This window comes from Panthera uncia (genome assembly GCF_023721935.1).
Source record: "Panthera uncia isolate 11264 chromosome E2 unlocalized genomic scaffold, Puncia_PCG_1.0 HiC_scaffold_20, whole genome shotgun sequence".
NCBI classification, from domain to species: Eukaryota; Metazoa; Chordata; class Mammalia; order Carnivora; family Felidae; genus Panthera; species Panthera uncia.
The window spans coordinates 24,788,077-24,804,995 of record NW_026057589.1 but is presented as its reverse complement, the minus strand read 5'-3'; the positions used below and the strand labels follow the sequence as shown (position 1 = coordinate 24,804,995).

Here is a 16,919-nt window from a genome sequence, read left to right as displayed (position 1 = left end):
CCCTGCCCCTCCCTGCCCCTCCCTGCCCCTCCCTGCCCCTCCCTGCCTCTCCCTGCTTCTCCCTGCCCCTCCCTGCCTCTCCCTGCTTCTCCCTGCCTCTCCCTGCCTCTCCCACGACTGGCTTAGCCAGCCCCCACCTGGCAGGGAGCTACAGCCACACGGCCAGCGCCCTGGCCCCTTTGGCTTGGCGGTGGCCTGTGGTCTGGGACATGGCATGCCCACCCGAGAAGTGAACTAGGTATGAGGAGGGGCAGATGACGAGGGGAGTGGTGACAGCTGGCGCTTTGCCAGAGGTCCAAGAGGGGCCAGACGGGATGACAGGCAGGGGCGGGGGCGCCCTCCCGCCCAGGGGTCTCGAGCCTTGGGCTCGCCCCTCTGACCCCCGGGTTCTTGCGTGTGCGAGGAGCCCAGCAGCCTGGCTCTTGAGGCTTCGGCTCCCGTAGCGCCCGAGGCCAGCCTGGGCATCCACGGGGGCTGCCAGGTGCTCCCCCACTGCCTCCTGGTGGGACCTCCTAGGTGTGCAGGGGAGGGGCTGCCCGGGGGAGCAGGGCCGAGGGGGGTTGGCCTGGAGGGAAGCTCAGCCTTCTCGGCCCCTCGCCCCTGCAGGCTCCTGGCAGGGGGGCACAGCGGTGGCTCCCCGCAGGCTCCCGCACAGCTGCCCACAGGTAGCCCGACCCCTCCTCCTGACGGGAGACCCGTGGCCTCCCCCTGCTCTTGGCCCGGTGCTCTGAGCAGAGCCGGCCCGGCCAGGGCCGACGGCCAGACGTTCCGTTCATTTTCCATTTCTCCTTCCCAGTGCTCCGTGGCCCCACCCTGCCCTCCCCTTCGCTCACCCCTGCCCTACCGAGGGTTGGGAGCCGGGAGGGACCTAGAAACGAGTGTCAGCGAAGCCGTCCAAGTCCTGCCTGGGCCGCCCCCGGGAGCCCCTCGCCCCCTCTGAGTCTCAGCCAAGTGAGGTGGGGCGGTGCGTGGGCAGGGGCCGGCCCCGGCCTCCCCGGCGGGTGCGCTCACACGGCACTCCAGGGGTCTCACCCGCTGGGCCACCCCTGGGCGAGGGGACACGATTGAGCAGGGGCTCCGAGCGTGCCAGCCTTGGGCAGGAGAGAGGGACGCCTCTGTCCCCGAGCCAGGGATCCGTTGGCGGCACAGTGAGGATCTGGGGCACGCCGCGCACAGCCCGAGTCCTGAGACGGGGCTCGAGCTCAGCGTGGGGCCCTCAGGGTCTCCGTTCCTTGCACGGAGGGTGAGCTGCTCACCGCTCAGAGCAGGGTGACCCCAGGGCTCCACGAGTCCTCCCCGGGCGCAGGGTCCGGCCCCGGTTGTGGGGCCACATCTCTCCAGGGGCAAGGCACACGGGGCGCTCGTGTGGGCCTGTCCCTGCCCGAGCTTGGGGTCTCCTGGCCCGGCTCCCAGACTCCGGTGGGATGTGGGTCCCCCAGGACGGACGGAAGAAGGCCCTGTGCTAGCCTCGCCCCTGCCCTCTCTGCCCGTAGGTCACACTGGTCGCCTCCTCCGAGCCCTGCTGCTTTTCAGCCTCCTCTTCCTGGCAGCCCACCTGGCCTTCCAGATATGCCTGCACACCGTGCCCCGCCTGGACCAGCTCCTGGGGCCAAGCTGTGAGTTTCCACTGGGACCTGGGAAGGGGGTGCCCGGGACAGCTAGCTGGGGGCCAGGGGAGAGGGAGGGGCTACCGCGGCCCCAGGAAAGGCCGGCCGCCCCGCCTCAGCAGGCTTTGCCTAATATGGGCCGGCCCCCGAGCCCGTCCACGATTTCTGTTCAGCCCACGTGGGCCGTGTTAAGAGCCAGTGACACTTGGCCTGGGGCTGGGCCGAGTGAGGCACGGTGCTAATTCTGGACCCCGAAATCTGGCCCTCGGGGCAGCCTTGGCCTTCTAGGCCCTTCTCTCTGTCAGCATCTTCCTCTGGCACCTGGAAACGTGGCCGTGGGCACCAGGGGCCCTCAGTGCCCTGCCCCCCACCCCCCCCCCCCACCCCCAACCCCCCACTGCCCCGGGCCCCTCATCCTGCAGGCAGTTTCCAGCCGGCACCCACCCTCCCGGCTCCGGAAAGGAGTGGCCTCAGCGCCCTGGACTCCAGACATGTGAACCGCGGGCGCCCAGTCCCCACAGCTGGCGTTGCCTGGCTTGGCTCCCCCGCCCTGCCCGGGCTCCTGATTTCGGGTGACTGTGTCCACACCGCCGTCCAGAAGGGGGTGTGGAGCGGAGTCCAGGGCCAGGTGGGCGTGCCGGTCCTGCTGCCTGGGAGACGGGCCTCCCACGCGGACCCCGAGGAGCCGTGGCCTCGGCTGGGGGTTTTGAGTGCCCAGCCTGGGCTCCTGGCCGCGAATCCCCACTCTGCAGACAGACCTCCGGGCCTTCGGCCCCCTGGCTTTGCCTGGCTGAGCCTCAGTTTCCCTGCTAGTAGAGGCAGCCCAGAGGCCAGGTGTTCGGTGATTCCTGGCAGGGCTGTGGGGCACCGCCTGACCCCGTCCCCCCGTGCCTCTCTCCGCAGGCAGCCCCTGGCAGATCCTGTCCCAGCACGTAGGGGTGACGAGGTAAGCCCTCTCCCTGCCTGGGGCCTCCAGTCCCTGGGGTCCCCCCTTCCCTTCCTGTCCCCACCCTCACCCCCCCCGCTGCCTGGCACCTGCCCTCCTGACCGATCGGTGGGCACTTGCTGCCCCTTCGCAGGCTGGACCTGAAGGACATCCCCAATGCCGTCCGGCTGGTGGCCCCCGACCTGGGTGTCCTGGTGGTCTCAGCCGTGTGCCTCGGCCTCTGTGGGCGCCTGGCACGGGAAGCCCGGCGGAGCCAGCCCGCCCAGGAGCAGGTGAGGGCCGTCGGTGGGCCGGGTGCCCACGTGCTGGGGGCGGGGCCTTCTTGATCCTTGCGGCCGTTTGAGGACTCTGCGACTGTTTCATTTTTAGACATACATGCACTTTTTAGCTGTAAGAGTCGGTTTGTGTCCATTACGGAGAGCTGAGGCCTCAGGGGTGAGAGAAGGCGTGTGTCCCGTTCCTGGGGCGAGGGGCTACCCTGTGAGCCCCTCAGCCTGTGTGTTTGCCAGACCCGGTCCTAGGAGGGTTCCATCTCGGGGGAACTTGTGGGGACCCCACGCGTGTCTGTACCTTAAGAAACCGTTCCTGGAGGCCACGGGGCAGTGGGGAGTCGGCAGTGCAGGGGGCCGACCTCCTGGCCGTCAGGGGGCACCAAGGGTGGACGCCACTCCCGAGGGAGTGTCGATGGCCTCTAGGCACGGGGTGGGGGGTGGCGGAGGTCCTGATCTAGAGACTGTCCTTGGGGTGTCCTGCTCTGGGAGCTTTCCCTCAGCATCAGGCGTGAGGGTCAGGGCCCCTGATGTCCCCCACGGATGAAGCCTGAGTGCCCTTCTGCCCCCCCCACGAGGGCTGTGGTCTCGAGCCCCGCCTGGCCTCCCACACATGGCCTCAGCCTTGGAGCGGCAGGGCCCGGGCCCCGGGGCTCCGTGGGATCTGTGACTGTCCGGGACCCTGCCACAAGTCAGGGGTGACCCAGGCTGCCCTGCCCCTACCCCACGGGGCCAGGCTAGGATCCCACTTTCAGAGGGTGTAACGGGAGCCTGGAGGTCAGGTCGCTTTTCCAGGCACTTGTGGCGGTCGAGCCAGGGTTGGGACCATCCTGCCGCCTGCCCTCGGGTCACCCTTTTCCTGGTGACCCCTCTCTACTCCCACAGGCACGTGGGCCCCAGTGAGCCGCGGGCGGGAGCCACTGTGTGGGCCCCAGGGACACTGTGTGTGCCCTAGGGAGCTGTGGATGGGAGCCACTGTGTGGGCCCCAGGGAGCTGTGGATGGGAGCCACTGTGTGGGCCCCAGGGAGCCGTGGATGCCTCTGCTTTCCTTGTTGGCGGAGTCGGGGCTTCCTGGAACGGCTCTGCCAGGAAGGGGCCAGATTCGATCCTGAAATCTGGGGTAGGACAGGAGGGGGCCAGCCACCCATGTTGCCTGCACCCTCACAGCACAGCGCTGCCCTGGTCGCTCGGGGGGCTGGACTCCGGTCTGCCCGGCGACCGGGACAGGTCACCTTCCTGTGGGTGTCCTCGGTGGCAAATGAGAGAGCCTGTGCCGTCTTGCTGGCCGGGGTGGCCGGTGTAGACAGACCTCAGAGCGAGGGGCTGGGGGTACCCTCCGCAGGCGTGTCTTAAAGCCCAGAGCCACCCACACGTACGCGGGACAGCGTACGAGTGCAGCCGTGCATCCTGAGACGATGTCACGTGCCTCTGCACGCACGCTCTGAGGGGGTGGCGCAGGGGGAGGGACAGAGAGAGGAAACTTGTGCTAAGCCTCCTGTGGCCGCCTGAGGGGCCTGCCGAGTCGGGGCTGGAGCCAGGGCTGGCCGGCCGGACGCCCCGAGCACCTGCCTGTCCTCCCAGCGGCTGCCTCCGTCCCCCCCCTCGCAGACGCTGACTCCTCAGAGGCTGGCGGACACTTTCCCAGGGCCTCGGCCAGCTGTGCGCGGGTGGGAACTCAGGCCTGGCTGCCGTGCCCGCCCGCGAACGCCTCCTCCACCCCTCAGGGCCCCGCGCCCCCTGCTCTGAATTCTGGGGTCCCAGCCGTCCCGCGCCCCAGGTCCCCTGGCCTGCCCCCGCCCCTGCTTCTGATCACTGCTCAGGGACTCCTCCCTATGGCCTCCCCACTCCCTTCCTGCCCTGTGAGGGCAGCACCTTTCTGGTCCCACCCCCATCTGGCAGACGGGAAACAGACTCAGAGAGGTTAGGTGACTTACCCAAGGCCGCACAGCCAGGAGGTACGAGCTGGGACACGGGCAGGTCACCTGGCTCCTGTGTACTTAGTCTGGACGCCGAGTGCCACCCCCTGGGAGAGGCCCGGGCGTGGCATCCAACGTGCAGGTGGGACATGGGGGGTAGCGGGGCTGGGCGTCCAGGAAACGGCTCCGTTCTGGGAAACCTTTGAGTGGAACCGGGGATGGAGGCCCGGTCTCTGTGCGGCCTGGCGGGCCCGCCTGCCCCTGGCTCTCCAGGAGCCCCACAGGCAGCAGAAAGGGAGCGGGGTCAAACCGGGTGCCCCTCACGGTCTGCTCCGCGCCCCTGTTTCTCTACCCACGAGGAAAGTGCTGCTTCAGCCACGAGACCGTGAGGCACAGACGTGAAGGTGCTCTGTAAACTGTGAAGGGCGGTGACATGGTGTATTTTCCCTAAAAATCAGCACTCGGGCCTCTCAGGACCCAGGGGCTTCGAGGGCGTATGCCGGAATCTGCGGGGCCTGCCCTGCCCTGGGGGTCCCCCTGATCTAGAAAGGGAGGTAAAGAGGCACTTGCGGGGTTCCGGAATAACCCGGGGCCAGCCGTCACCACGGGCCGGGGCCGGGCCCCACCTCCAGGAGGGCCTGTGAACTCGAGGGAGGCCTCCTCCCCGCTTGTGTGGCCCGAGTGCCGTGCACCTGACCGCTGCCCCTCCCCACGACCTCGGCAGGACGATGAGGACAGGGAAGCGGACGCCGGCTCCCCGGCGGGGCCTCGCGGAGCCCCCGTGCCGGCCCCCAAGCAGAGGTCTCGGCTGGCCACCCGGTTCCAGGTCACGGCCCACTGGCTGCTGGTGGCCGCCGGACGGACGCTGGCCATCCTGCTGCTGGCGCTGGCAGGTACCCGCTGGGCAAGGGGCAGGGGCCCCGGCACCAACCGGCACGCGGGGAGGGGTCTCGGCAGCCCGTCCGGCTCCCCACCGGCCGTCACGCCTCCGCCCCGTCCCGCAGGCATCGCCCAGCCCTCGGCCTTCTCCGGCGTCTATTTCCTGGTCTTCCTGGCCACCTGCACCTGGTGGGCCTGCCACTTTCCCATCGGCCCCCTGGGCTCCAGCACACTCTGCGTCATAGTGGGCTGCTTCGGCGCCGGCCACCTCATCTGCGTCTACTGCTACCAGACGCCCTTCGCCCAGGCCGTGCTGCCCCCGGCCGGCATCTGGGCCAGGTGAGGCCTGCCTGCGCCGGCCCCCTCCCCCCTCCTCCCCCTCCCCTCCCCCCCTCCCCCCCCCTGTCCGCTCCCCCCCCCCCCCCCCCTCCTCTCCCCCCCTCCCCTCCCACGGCCTGGCCCTGGCTTCCCGCGGCCCTGCTCAGCGGCTCGCCTTCTCTGGGCAGGGTGTTCGGCCTCAAGGCCTTGGTGACCTATAGCAACTGCTCCGGTCCCAACGTGCTGGTCCTCGATACCAGCCACGACTGGCCCGTGTACGTGAGCCCCGGCGTCCTGCTGCTCCTCTACTACACCGTGACCTCACTCCTCAAGCTGTGCACACACCAGCCCCTGGACCAGGTGGGTTTCCTGGGCCAGCGCCCCCCCCCCCCCGCCCCCTCCACTCCGGGTGGCTTGCTGGGGCCGGGGGCTGAGCTCCGTGCCGGTCCCCGCAGAGGAAGGAGGCGGCCGGGCGTGACGAGGAGCAGGAGGTGGAACTGACTCACGTGGATCAGTGGCCCCAGGGCCGGGCCAGGGCTGCGGCCACCAAGGAGGAGGGCGCCACCCAGGTAAGGAGCCCGCGCCCAGCCGTGGTGCCGGAGCCTGCCCGCCCCCGGGCTCGGCTCACCGGGGCTCGGCTTGCCTCTGCAGCGCGTGCCGCCCACGACCACGGGGCCAGACTGGGAGACCGACAGCTGCACCGTGCACGACCTGACCGGCCACAGCCCCGTCCGGCAGCGCCCCCGTGAGTGCCACGCTGCCCGTGGCTGCCCGGGGACGCCACCTGCCGCAGGCACGCTGGTGCTGCCCCCTGGTGGCCGCCGGGTGGTGTTGCCCTGCTGACCTCTCCAGCAGTGCCGTCTGGGGCCAACCCTGCCCGGGGCCAGGATGTGGGGTCCGGCCGCTGCCTGAGACCTTGCCGGACCTCCTCGTGTCCCACCCCCTCCCCACTTGCCTCCCGGTTCCCAGAGGGCTGGACTGCGCCCCGTGGGCTGGCCCTGTGGTCCGTGCGGTCAGCCGCCTCCTGGGTGGATGTGCCTTAGAGCCGCTGTGTCCACAGAGGCCCCGTGGGGAGGGCGGGGCGCTTTTCTCTTTCTCCTGAGGCTCGATTTCCATTTTGCGCGAAGCAGGAGGCGAAATCGCCGGCCTCCACAGCTGGCACCCTGGGGACTTGCCCCGTGGACAGAGCCGGACGGGAGTCGGGGCCATTTTGTCCGACCTGTCCTTTCACGGTCTTGGAAACCAAGATGTGGAGCGGGGTGAGGACTGCCCCGGGTCCCGCGACACGCCGGGGACAGTGTCAGTCGGGAGCCCGGTCCTTTGCCGGCGTTTTCTGCCCCCGCTGGCCACCGGCAGAATTATTGGGCAGAGTCTCCTGTGGGTGAGGGGCTCCGGCCCGTTGATGTTGGAACTGCCCCGGCTGGGGTCTGGCCCTCTGGTGACCTCTGACCCCCACCCCTCAGTGCACCCCAGGCTGTCGGAGCCTAGAGACGTGTCTCCGCTGCACGGTCTGGGCCATCTCATCATGGACCAGAGCTACGTGTGCGCCCTCATCGCCATGATGGTAAGGAGCGGCTGGCCTGGGCAGGCCCGTCCGGGGGGCCCTCAATGCTGGTTCCGTCGTGATGTTCTGGGGGGCGGATGGCGGCCTGAGCTCCGCAGAACCTGGTGCCTCGTTGCCAGAAACGGAGCCGTGGCCTGCCGGGCAGAGAGCCACGCCGTGGGTGCGCGTGTGCGCGTGTACGGGAACGTGTGCCCTGTGCCGTGTGCGTGCCCCCGGCCCACCGGCCCCCCGGCCCCCCGGCCCCCCGGCCCCGCCGTCCAGGTGTGGAGTATCACCTACCACAGCTGGCTGACCTTCGTGCTGCTGCTCTGGGCCTGCCTCATCTGGACGGTGCGCAGTCGTCACCAGCTGGCCATGCTCTGCTCCCCCTTCATCCTGCTCTACGGGCTGGCGCTGTGCGGGCTCCGCTACGTGTGGGCCATGGACCTGCGTCCCGAGCTGCCCACCACCCTGGGCCCCGTCAGCCTGCGTCAGCTGGGGCTGGAGCACACCCGCTACCCTTGCCTGGACCTTGGCGCCATGGTGAGTGCGTGCGGGGCCTGCGCTTCCCGCACGAGCACCCGTGACGGCGAGGAGTCCGCTGTCCGGCTGTCACCACGGGGTCCCCTCGGGCCGGTCCAGAGCGGTGACCGAACAAGTGTCGGGGGGACGAACGATGACCCTGTGTCGTCGGGGGCGCCGTCCCTGGGTCCCTGACGCGGGTTCCCCTAATGTCACACGTCCCCCCCGGCGTCTGGCCCCGGGTGCCCCGTCTGCGTCCCGCACGCCAGAGCGTTGCCGGGTCCGGACGTCTGTGCCGGGTCGCATGTCGTCCCGGGAGCTGTGCGCGCGCACACGTACGCGTGAGGTCACGCGGGCTGGAGTACGCGCGCCCGCGTCCGCGCTCGTACGCGACAGGGTCCGACCGTGCCCCCGGGGAGGCGGGCACCGGCACCAAGGGGCTATCCCCTGGGCCCGGGTCTTCGCGGGCCGGCCCTTGGCTGTGGGAGGGGCGCCAGGCCGCCGGGCCTTGGTGACACCCCCGCCCCGCCCCGCCCCGCCCAGCTGCTGTACAACCTGACCTTCTGGCTCCTGCTGCGCCAGTTCGTGAAGGAGAAGCTGCTAAGGAGGGCCAAGAGTGCTGCCGGCCTGCTGGGGGTCGCCGTGGCCGACCCAGGTGAGGGGCCGGCCGGGGGTCGCCGTGGGGGTCGCCACGGCCCGCCAAGGTGAGGGGCGGGGGCGGTCGGGGAGCGGTGGCCCCCGCCCGGCCCCGAAGCCATGCCCCGGCTGCCCCCCCGGCCCGGCCCGCAGAGCCCACGCGGACACGGACGCTGCTCCGGAGCCTGGGAGAGCTGGTCACGGGCCTGTACGCCAAGTACTGGATCTACGTGTGCGCCGGCATGTTCATCGTGGTCAGCTTTGCCGGCCGCCTCGTCGTCTACAAGATCGTGTACATGCTCCTCTTCCTGCTGTGCCTCACGCTCTTCCAGGTAGTGGGCGGGCAGGGGCGGGGGCGGCGGGGGGCGCCCAGGCCGGGCCTCACCGCACGCCGCCCGGCAGGTGTACTACAGCCTGTGGAGGAAGCTGCTCAAGGCGTTCTGGTGGCTCGTGGTGGCCTACACCATGCTGGTGCTCAGCGCCGTCTACACCTTCCAGTTCCAGGACTTCCCCACGTACTGGCGCAACCTGACCGGCCTCACGGACGAGCAGTGAGTCGGCGGGCGGGCGGGGGGCGCATCCCGGCGTGGGGCCCTCCCCGGTCCCGGCGTGGGGCCCTCCCCGGCCCCGTCTGACCGCCGCCCCTCGCACCAGGCTGGCGGACCTGGGTCTGGAGCAGTTCAGCGTGTCCGAGCTCTTCTCCAGCATCCTGGTCCCCGGCTTCTTCCTGCTGGCCTGCATTCTGCAGCTGCATTATTTCCACCAGCCCTTCATGCGGCTCACCGACCTGGGGCGCGCGCCCCTGCCCGGCGCCCACCCCCCGCGCTGGGCTCGAAGGTGCGCCCGCCCTCCACGGCCGGCCCCTCTCCCTCCGCTGCCCCTGGGCGTGCGGACTCGGGTGCAGGCTCCCGGGGGCCCGGGGTCTGCAGCGTGTATCGCCCTCCCCCCCCCTGCCCAGGGAAGGGCCTCATCCCCCGGGAAGGGACGGAGGCTGCTGGGTTCGGACGGGAGGGCCCGGAGCAGGGCGACGGCCTCAGCAGCCCCCTCGGACACGGCGGGCCCGCGGTGCTGGGTGTTCCTCCGGCCTTCGGGTCACGGGGGCAGCACATCGGCCGGGCCCCAGGGGAGGCCTCCGTCAGCCCCCGGGGTCTGGGGCGAGGAGTGACGCCTTGGGGCCCACCCTAGGCAGGACGCGGTCAGCGGGACCCCGCTGCTGCAGGAGGAGGAGGAGGTGGCCAGGGAGGAGGGACCGAGCGGGGCCGGCCCCCAGCAGGCCGTGCAGGGCCCCGAAGGTGAGTCAGACCGGCAGGCGTGGGGTCCCTTCACCCAGACCCCTGCGAGCGCCAGGCCCGGGGACCCTGGTCCCCGAGCCCTCACGGCCCCCCTCCCACAGCCGCCGCCAGCAAGTGGGGCCTGGTGGCCGAGCGGCTGCTGGACCTGGCTGACCGCTTCTCCGAGGTCCTCACCCGCGTGCAGGCGTTGGCGTGGCGCCTGCTGGAGCTGCACGTCCTCAAGCTGGTGGCCCTGTACACCGTGTGGGTGGCCCTGAAGGAGGTAAGGGAGGGGCGGGGCGCCTCCTTTTTCTGCAGCGGGCTCCCCTAGAGGCCGGGACCCTCAGGTGGCAGATCGCAGGGCCCCTGGGGAGGTGCCGCCCCGCCCGCCCCAGCCCCCCACCCCCCGCCCCCCTGCCTTCCAGGTGTCGGTGATGAACCTGCTTCTGGTCGTGCTGTGGGCCTTCGCCCTGCCCTACCCCCGCTTCCGGCCCATGGCCTCCTGCCTGTCCACCGTGTGGACCTGTATCATCATCGTGTGCAAGATGTTGTATCAGCTGAAGGTCGTCAGCCCGCACGAATACTCCAGCAACTGTACCGAGGTGTGCGGGCGGCCGGGCCGCGCGGGGGAGCCCGCCAGGCCTCCTCTCTGTGCCCCTCCCCTCGCCCCTGCCCGTGGCCTCCTCGTCCCCAGACGCCCCGTCCCCGTCCCCACCGAGGTCGGCCAGAGCTGAAGGCCACACGCGTCCTGGGAGGGTGTGGTCCGGCCCCGTCCAGAGTTGTGGCTGGGGCGGGGGGGGGGGGGGGGGGGGGGGTCCCTGGGGTGGGTGTCAGCTCCCAGGTGGGAACAGGTGCTGATTCTCCCCTCCCCCAGCCCCTCCCCAACAGCACCAACCTGCAGAAAACGGAGATCAAGCAGTCCCTGCTGTACCGGGGACCCGTCGACCCTGCCAACTGGTTTGGGGTCCGGAAGGGCTTCCCGAACCTGGGCTACATCCAGGTGAGTGCGGGGCCGGGGGGCGGGGGGGGGCGGCCTGCCCGTGTCCCCCTCCCCAGGCGAGTGCGGGGCCGGGGGGCAGGGGGGGGCGGCCTGCCCGTGTCCCCCTCCCCAGGTGAGTGCGGGGGCCGGGGGGGGGGGGCGGCCTGCCCGCGCCCCCCCCCCCAGGTGAGGGCGGGGGGGGGGGGGGGGGGGGGGCCTGACCGTGTCCCCCTCCCCAGAACCACCTGCTGGTCCTGCTGCTGCTGGTGTTCGAGGCCATTGTGTACCGGCGCCAGGAGCACCACCGTCGGCAGCACCAGCCGGCCCCGCTGCCTGCCCAGGCCGTCTGTGCCGACGGCACCCGCCAGCGGCTGGACCAGGATCTTCTCAGCTGCTTCAAGTACTTTGTCAACTTCTTTTTCTACAAATTTGGGCTGGAGGTGAGGCCCAGCGTCAGCTCTCACCCCTTACCTGGGCAGGGCTGAGGGTCCGCGTCCCTCTCCGCGGGGCCTCTGCAACTTGCTGGCCCTCGGGGGCTACCGGGGGGGGGGGGGGGCACAGAACACACACCTCTGAGGGCCGGACCCCGGGCTCAGTCGGCGTGTCCTTGGAGCGTAAGCTCGGGGGCTGGACCCTGACTGGAGACTGGGTCAGAGTCTCCACTGAGCCTTGGAACCTCCAGAGATGTGGTTCCCGCCTGCCCGCCCCCCCCCCACCCGCCCCCACACGGCGGACACGTGTCCAGCTCTCCCTGCCTCCACGACAGCAGTGTGGGCCGTGGGGAACTTGGGCCGCTGCCCCCACTGTGCTCTGAGCCTTCCCGGCTGGAGGTGGGACCCAGGAGGTCCCCCCAGCAGCTCACTGTGCACCCTGTCCCCGCCGCCCCCAGATCTGCTTCCTGATGGCTGTGAACGTGATTGGGCAGCGCATGAATTTCATGGTCATCCTGCACGGCTGCTGGCTGGTGGCCATTCTTACCCGCCGGCACCGCGGAGCCATCGCCCGCCTCTGGCCCAACTACTGTCTGTTCCTGGCATTGTTCTTCCTCTACCAGTACCTGCTGTGCCTGGGCATCCCCCCGGCCCTGTGCCTCGGTGAGCCGGCGGCCATGGGCAAGCTGCGGGGGGGCTCCCCCCCCCCCCCCCCCCGCCCAGGGCCTCCCCTGCCCCCTTCCTCGGACCCTGACGGCTGCAGCATCCCTGGGGGGGAGGGTGGGGCGCTGGCCACCCTCTCGACACTTTGCATCCATTCCCTTTTTTTCCCCAACATTCTATTTTGAGAAATTTGGAACGATCAGAAAAGGTGGAGGTAGAGAGTAGGGAGCAGCCAGACCCCGCGACCCGGGGCAGGGGCCACACTCCACAGTCCCTCCCGCACAAGCCTGGCTTTGGCCTCATCCTCCGGGGGTGGCCCTGGTGGCTTTTGGGTCCGATACAGGACCCCACGTCTGCCCTCGGCTGCGCTCTGCTCTCGTGCCCTCTGGTCTAGGCGAGGTTTCGGGAGGGGGCCGGTGGGCGCGAAGCCTGGGCGCGAAGCCGCGTTTGTCGGGCGGTTCCTGCTTTGGCGGGTGTGGCCGTGTCCTGTCCTGGGAGTGCGCTTGTCCACGTGGCCCTTCCGTGTCTGCGGCCCAGGTGGTGTCACGTCCGCCCGCTCCGGAGTGCGCCGCGGGCGGGACCCGTAGGACCGATGTTGTCCCTTGATCCCGGCGCGCTGGTCACGTGGCTTTCTCTCACGTGTTCCTCGACCCACCGCGGGCCCCGGGACGTCTTCCACCGCCACGGCGGCTCCCAGTTGGCCCCCGGAGCCCCTGAAGCCGCTCTGAGGCTTGAGCCGTGGTTGTGTGGGTGGTGACGGCGGGGGAGGCCGTGGGCCAAGTCCTTGCCCTGCGCGGCCACCACCGACCTGACCGCTCCTGACTGTGGCTTTTCCAGAATGTCTTGGAAACCAACCACAGGGCGCGTTACCAAACGCGTTCCAGGTTCTCCCGTCCTCGTCTCCGCCTTGTCTCCTGTTTTGTGTGCTGGCTTCTGACTTTGGACGCAGACTTGCAAAAGTAGCTCCCTGACGTGAGCCTGACGCAACCCGGTGCGGGAGCTCAGGCGTGCGCGCTGGTGCGGCTCTCGCCGCGGCCCCGTGCGTGCGCCCGTGTGTCGGTGCCGGGCAGCTCCCCGCGTCTTCGCCTTTCAGCACCTTGGGACTTTCGAGGGGCGCTGGGCTGTGACCCTGGGGGTAGTCTGCTGTCCTCGTGAGACCGGGTGACAGGGCCCTCTGGCGGCTGGGACGTGTGCGTCTCTGTGCCTCACACGGGGCCGGTGTCTCCTGTCCGGTGCCGTTCTGTCACTCGGGTGCAGGGCTGGCTGCGGGGTGTCTCCCCCAAGACTCGGCACACGGCCTGTTTCTCCTGGACCTTTCCGGCTAACTGCAGCCTCCGCGGCGGGTCCCGCTGCGAGAATTTCTCTGGGTTTTCTAGTGGTGGCTTTCTGTGTCTCAGAGTTATGGGTGGGCATCTTCCGCAAAGACCTCCGTCCCGCTGATTTGTTCAGTTGCGAATTTCTATCCTTATGGGCTCTGGATGCTGCTGTTTTCGGTTCCACTCGAGGCCTGGCGTCCTCTTCTCACTGGTCCATGTGGGCACCGCATTGGCCCTGGGAGTCCCCGCCCCCAGCGTCCTCTCCCTGTTCCCCCCCCCCCCCCCCCCCCCCCCCCCCCCTGTCCCCCCCCCCGGCGCCCCCCCCCCCCCCCCGCCCGTCCCCCCCCCCCAGAGTGCTCCCCCGGCCCCCCCCCCCCCGACTTCTCCACCCTGCGCCCCGAGTCTGCGGTCCTGCGGGCCCTTTGCAGTCCCGATGTCCGTCCCAGTGCTGAACAAGGACCGCACCCCATGTCGCCGGGGGCTGGCTTGTTTCGCTTGGCGAACGCGCTGGGTCTGGTGCTTCCTGGTCCTCTCTGCCCGCTGAGGACTGGCCGTGCCTTGCACGAGCCCATCTCCCCTCCGGCCCCTGGAAGGCAGCCGGTTTCTCACGTGGGGCTCTCTGGAGTAGCGGGGCCAGGAGCGTCGGGGTGCAGGGCTGTGTCTGGGCGTAGTTCTCACTTCGCGGAATTGACCGCACGGTGTGGTTCCCGTGTTCGTTCCCGCCGGTGATGCACGCGGGACCGCAGTCGTCGCTGAGCTTGTGTGGGCCGTTCTGATAGGTGTGTCTGGGAGCCTCGCTCTGGGCCCTCTGGGTCCACCGCCCCTGCAGGCCCGTTACTCCCGGGCTGGGGTTCACTCCTTCCCCTGGGCCCGGGCCCGTCTGTGCCTGAGAAACGCGTAGGTAGGAACACGCTGGAATCTCGCTCCCGAGACGCCAAGAGACCGCGTGAACGCGTGGGCGGGTGCGGGGATGAGGCCTGTGGGCGGGGACAGGACACCGGGGTCCTGATGTGCCCCCTGCGCCCACAGACTACCCGTGGCGGTGGAGCCAGGCCATCCCCATGAACTCCGCGCTCATCAAGTGGCTGTACCTGCCCGACTTCTTCAGAAGCCCCAAGTCCACCAACCTCATCAGTGAGTGCCTGCGGCCGGGCCCCAGAGGGCGGGGAGGTTTTGCCGGGGGGACAGGCGGCGCTCAGGCGTAGGCCCACCTCTGCCAGCGCGGGACACGGTGTCCGGGCCTCACCGGCGGCCAGTCCCGCGGCTCCCCAGAGGGACCTGTCCCCACAGGGGCGCCCACTTCCCCGGGCCCGACTCTGTGCACACGCAGCCACGCAGACCTGCCTCTGCTCGCCGTGTGCGTGCAGGCGTGGGTGCGGGGGTGCAGGCAGGTGGGACACAGGTGGACGGAGGGATAGATGCGGGCGTGCCTCCTGACGCCTACGTGGTGTGTGGCTGGGTGCACGTCGGCCACACTTCCTGACGCGCGTGCGGCACCGCAGAGGCACAGCTACACGCGGGCCTGTCTCCCGCTGCCCACGCTCGGGTGTGGCCCTCGGCCCGGTGCGGCCCCCGCAGGGGCACACTGGCGCTCCTCTGCGGCCTCGAGTACGGGACCGGTGCCGGGCGGGCCGCGCCCCGCACGGCTGGCGGCCCCCCGAGGCGCGGCGCAGCGGCCGACTCCCGTGTGCCCGCAGGTGACTTCCTCCTGCTGCTGTGCGCCTCCCAGCAGTGGCAGGTGTTCGCAGCCGAGCGCACGGAAGAGTGGCAGCACGTGGCCGGCACCAACACCGACCGCCTGGAGGTGCCGCAGGGCGAGCCCGACCCCGTGCCCAACTTCATTTACTGCAGGTGCGTCCTGGGCACGGCCGGCCCGCGGCCCGCTTGGGGCCGGGGCCTGACGGGCGCTGGCGGCGGGATCCCCTCCGCCGGGCCCCGACCTGGCAGCGGGGACGCGCTTCACCGGCTCCCCTGGGCCGAGGCTGCCGGGAGGAGGTGGGGCGGCCCGGGCCCCGCAGTGACGCCCCGTCTGGCAGGTCCTACCTCGACATGCTGAAGGTGGCCGTCTTCCGCTACCTCTTCTGGCTGGTGCTGGTGGTGGTGTTCGTCACGGGAGCCACCCGCATCAGTATCTTCGGGCTGGGCTACCTGCTGGCCTGCTTCTACCTGCTGCTCTTTGGCACCAGCCTGTTGCAGAAGCACACGCGTGCCCGCCTCCTGCTGTGGGACTGCCTCATTCTGTACAACGTCACCGTCATCATCTCCAAGAACATGCTTTCGGTGCGCCCGGCCGGCGTGGCCCCGCCCCCCCCCCTCCCCCCCCCCTCCCCGGAACCAGGCTGACCCTGACCCCCCTTCCTGCCCCAGCTCCTGTCCTGCGTTTTCGTGGAGCAAATGCAGAGCAGCTTCTGCTGGGTCATCCAGCTCTTCAGCCTCGTGTGCACCGTCAAAGGCTACTATGACCGTGAGTGGACGGGGGGGGGGGGGGGGGGGCTGTGGGCGGGGCTCGGAGACGCGCACCGCTTCCGGGGTTCCGCCCCCTGACCCTGCCGCGCTCCGCAGCCAAGGAGATGCTGAGCCGGGACCGGGACTGCCTGCTGCCCGTGGAGGAGGCCGGCGTGCTCTGGGACAGCGTGTGCTTCCTGTTCCTGCTGCTCCAGCGCCGCGTGTTCCTCAGCCGCTACTTCCTGCACGTCAGTGCTGAGCTCCAGGCCACTGCCTTGCAGGCCTCCAGGTCAGGCCCCGCCTCGGGCCCCCCGGGTTGCGCGGCACCGCCCCGCCACGTTAACGTGTCACTCGGGCGACTTCCGAGGGCCTGACCCACCCCAGCCCTGCCCCTGGCCGGCAGTTCGGCCCGTTTTTGCCCCCACGCTGGCCCGAGGGCGCACGGCCGATGGGCGGCCTCCCTGCCTGGGCTGTCGAGCCGGGCATCTCCTGTCCCCCACGGACGCCTCTTTGGTGGCTTGTTTCCCGCCCCCCGCCCCCCGCTGAGAGTCAGGAGGCAGCAGGAGGGGGCCCTCTCCCTCATCCCAGCTCACGACAAGGGGACAAGGGGGGGCTGTGGAGCTGGAGGGACCTGGGTGGAGGCTGGGCCCAGGCCACAGGTCGGGGAGCCGTGCCCCTGGGGTGCCAGGGTGACGCCGCCTCCCCGCAGGGGCTTCGCGCTGTACAACGCGGCCAACCTCAAGAGCATCGAGCTCCATCGCAAGGCGGAGGAGAAGTCCCTGGCCCAGCTGAAGAGACAGTAGGTGCCGTCTGGGTGGGGGGCCCCGAGCTCTCCCGCCCAGCTCGGTGCTCAGAGCCGCCCCCGCCCCCCAGGATGGAGCGCATCCGCGCCAAACAGGAGAAGCACAGGCAGAGCCGGGCCGGCCGCAGCCGCCCCCAGGAGCCCCAGGGCCCCCCCCCAGGAGCCGGGTGAGTGTGAGGGGCTCGCAGGGCCCCGGGGTCCTGGCATCCGTGCTGCTGGCACCCACTCCTGTCTGGTCTGTGCCGCGTGCGCCCGTCTGTCCTGTGCCACGTGCTCACCGTGCCCCTGTGGGCCGCGGGCCAGCCTGCCACCGTCCGCCTGCACCTGTGGACTGTCCTCTCTCCCCACGGCACCGCGAGGCCCCCTCTGTCGGGG

At 70.4% G+C, this 16,919-nt stretch overlaps 1 protein-coding gene across 1 annotated transcript in view; it reads left to right on the top strand.

The window, feature by feature from the left end:
• The window catches only part of PIEZO1 (piezo type mechanosensitive ion channel component 1), a 54,430-nt gene that overhangs the window by 29,567 nt on the left and 7,944 nt on the right, over nt 1-16,919 (top strand). Inside the window, 28 exon segments of the mRNA XM_049622744.1 lie at nt 1,494-1,616; nt 2,511-2,553; nt 2,687-2,825; nt 5,464-5,632; nt 5,744-5,957; nt 6,125-6,296; nt 6,392-6,505; nt 6,588-6,681; nt 7,400-7,500; nt 7,762-8,022; nt 8,545-8,656; nt 8,791-8,969; nt 9,040-9,188; nt 9,292-9,474; nt 9,823-9,929; nt 10,031-10,191; nt 10,334-10,510; nt 10,783-10,908; nt 11,127-11,327; nt 11,777-11,981; nt 14,327-14,431; nt 14,995-15,148; nt 15,334-15,577; nt 15,665-15,761; nt 15,860-16,031; nt 16,452-16,541; nt 16,616-16,681; nt 16,683-16,711. Of these exon segments, the coding sequence (XP_049478701.1) occupies nt 1,494-1,616; nt 2,511-2,553; nt 2,687-2,825; nt 5,464-5,632; nt 5,744-5,957; nt 6,125-6,296; nt 6,392-6,505; nt 6,588-6,681; nt 7,400-7,500; nt 7,762-8,022; nt 8,545-8,656; nt 8,791-8,969; nt 9,040-9,188; nt 9,292-9,474; nt 9,823-9,929; nt 10,031-10,191; nt 10,334-10,510; nt 10,783-10,908; nt 11,127-11,327; nt 11,777-11,981; nt 14,327-14,431; nt 14,995-15,148; nt 15,334-15,577; nt 15,665-15,761; nt 15,860-16,031; nt 16,452-16,541; nt 16,616-16,681; nt 16,683-16,711 (3,987 nt within the window).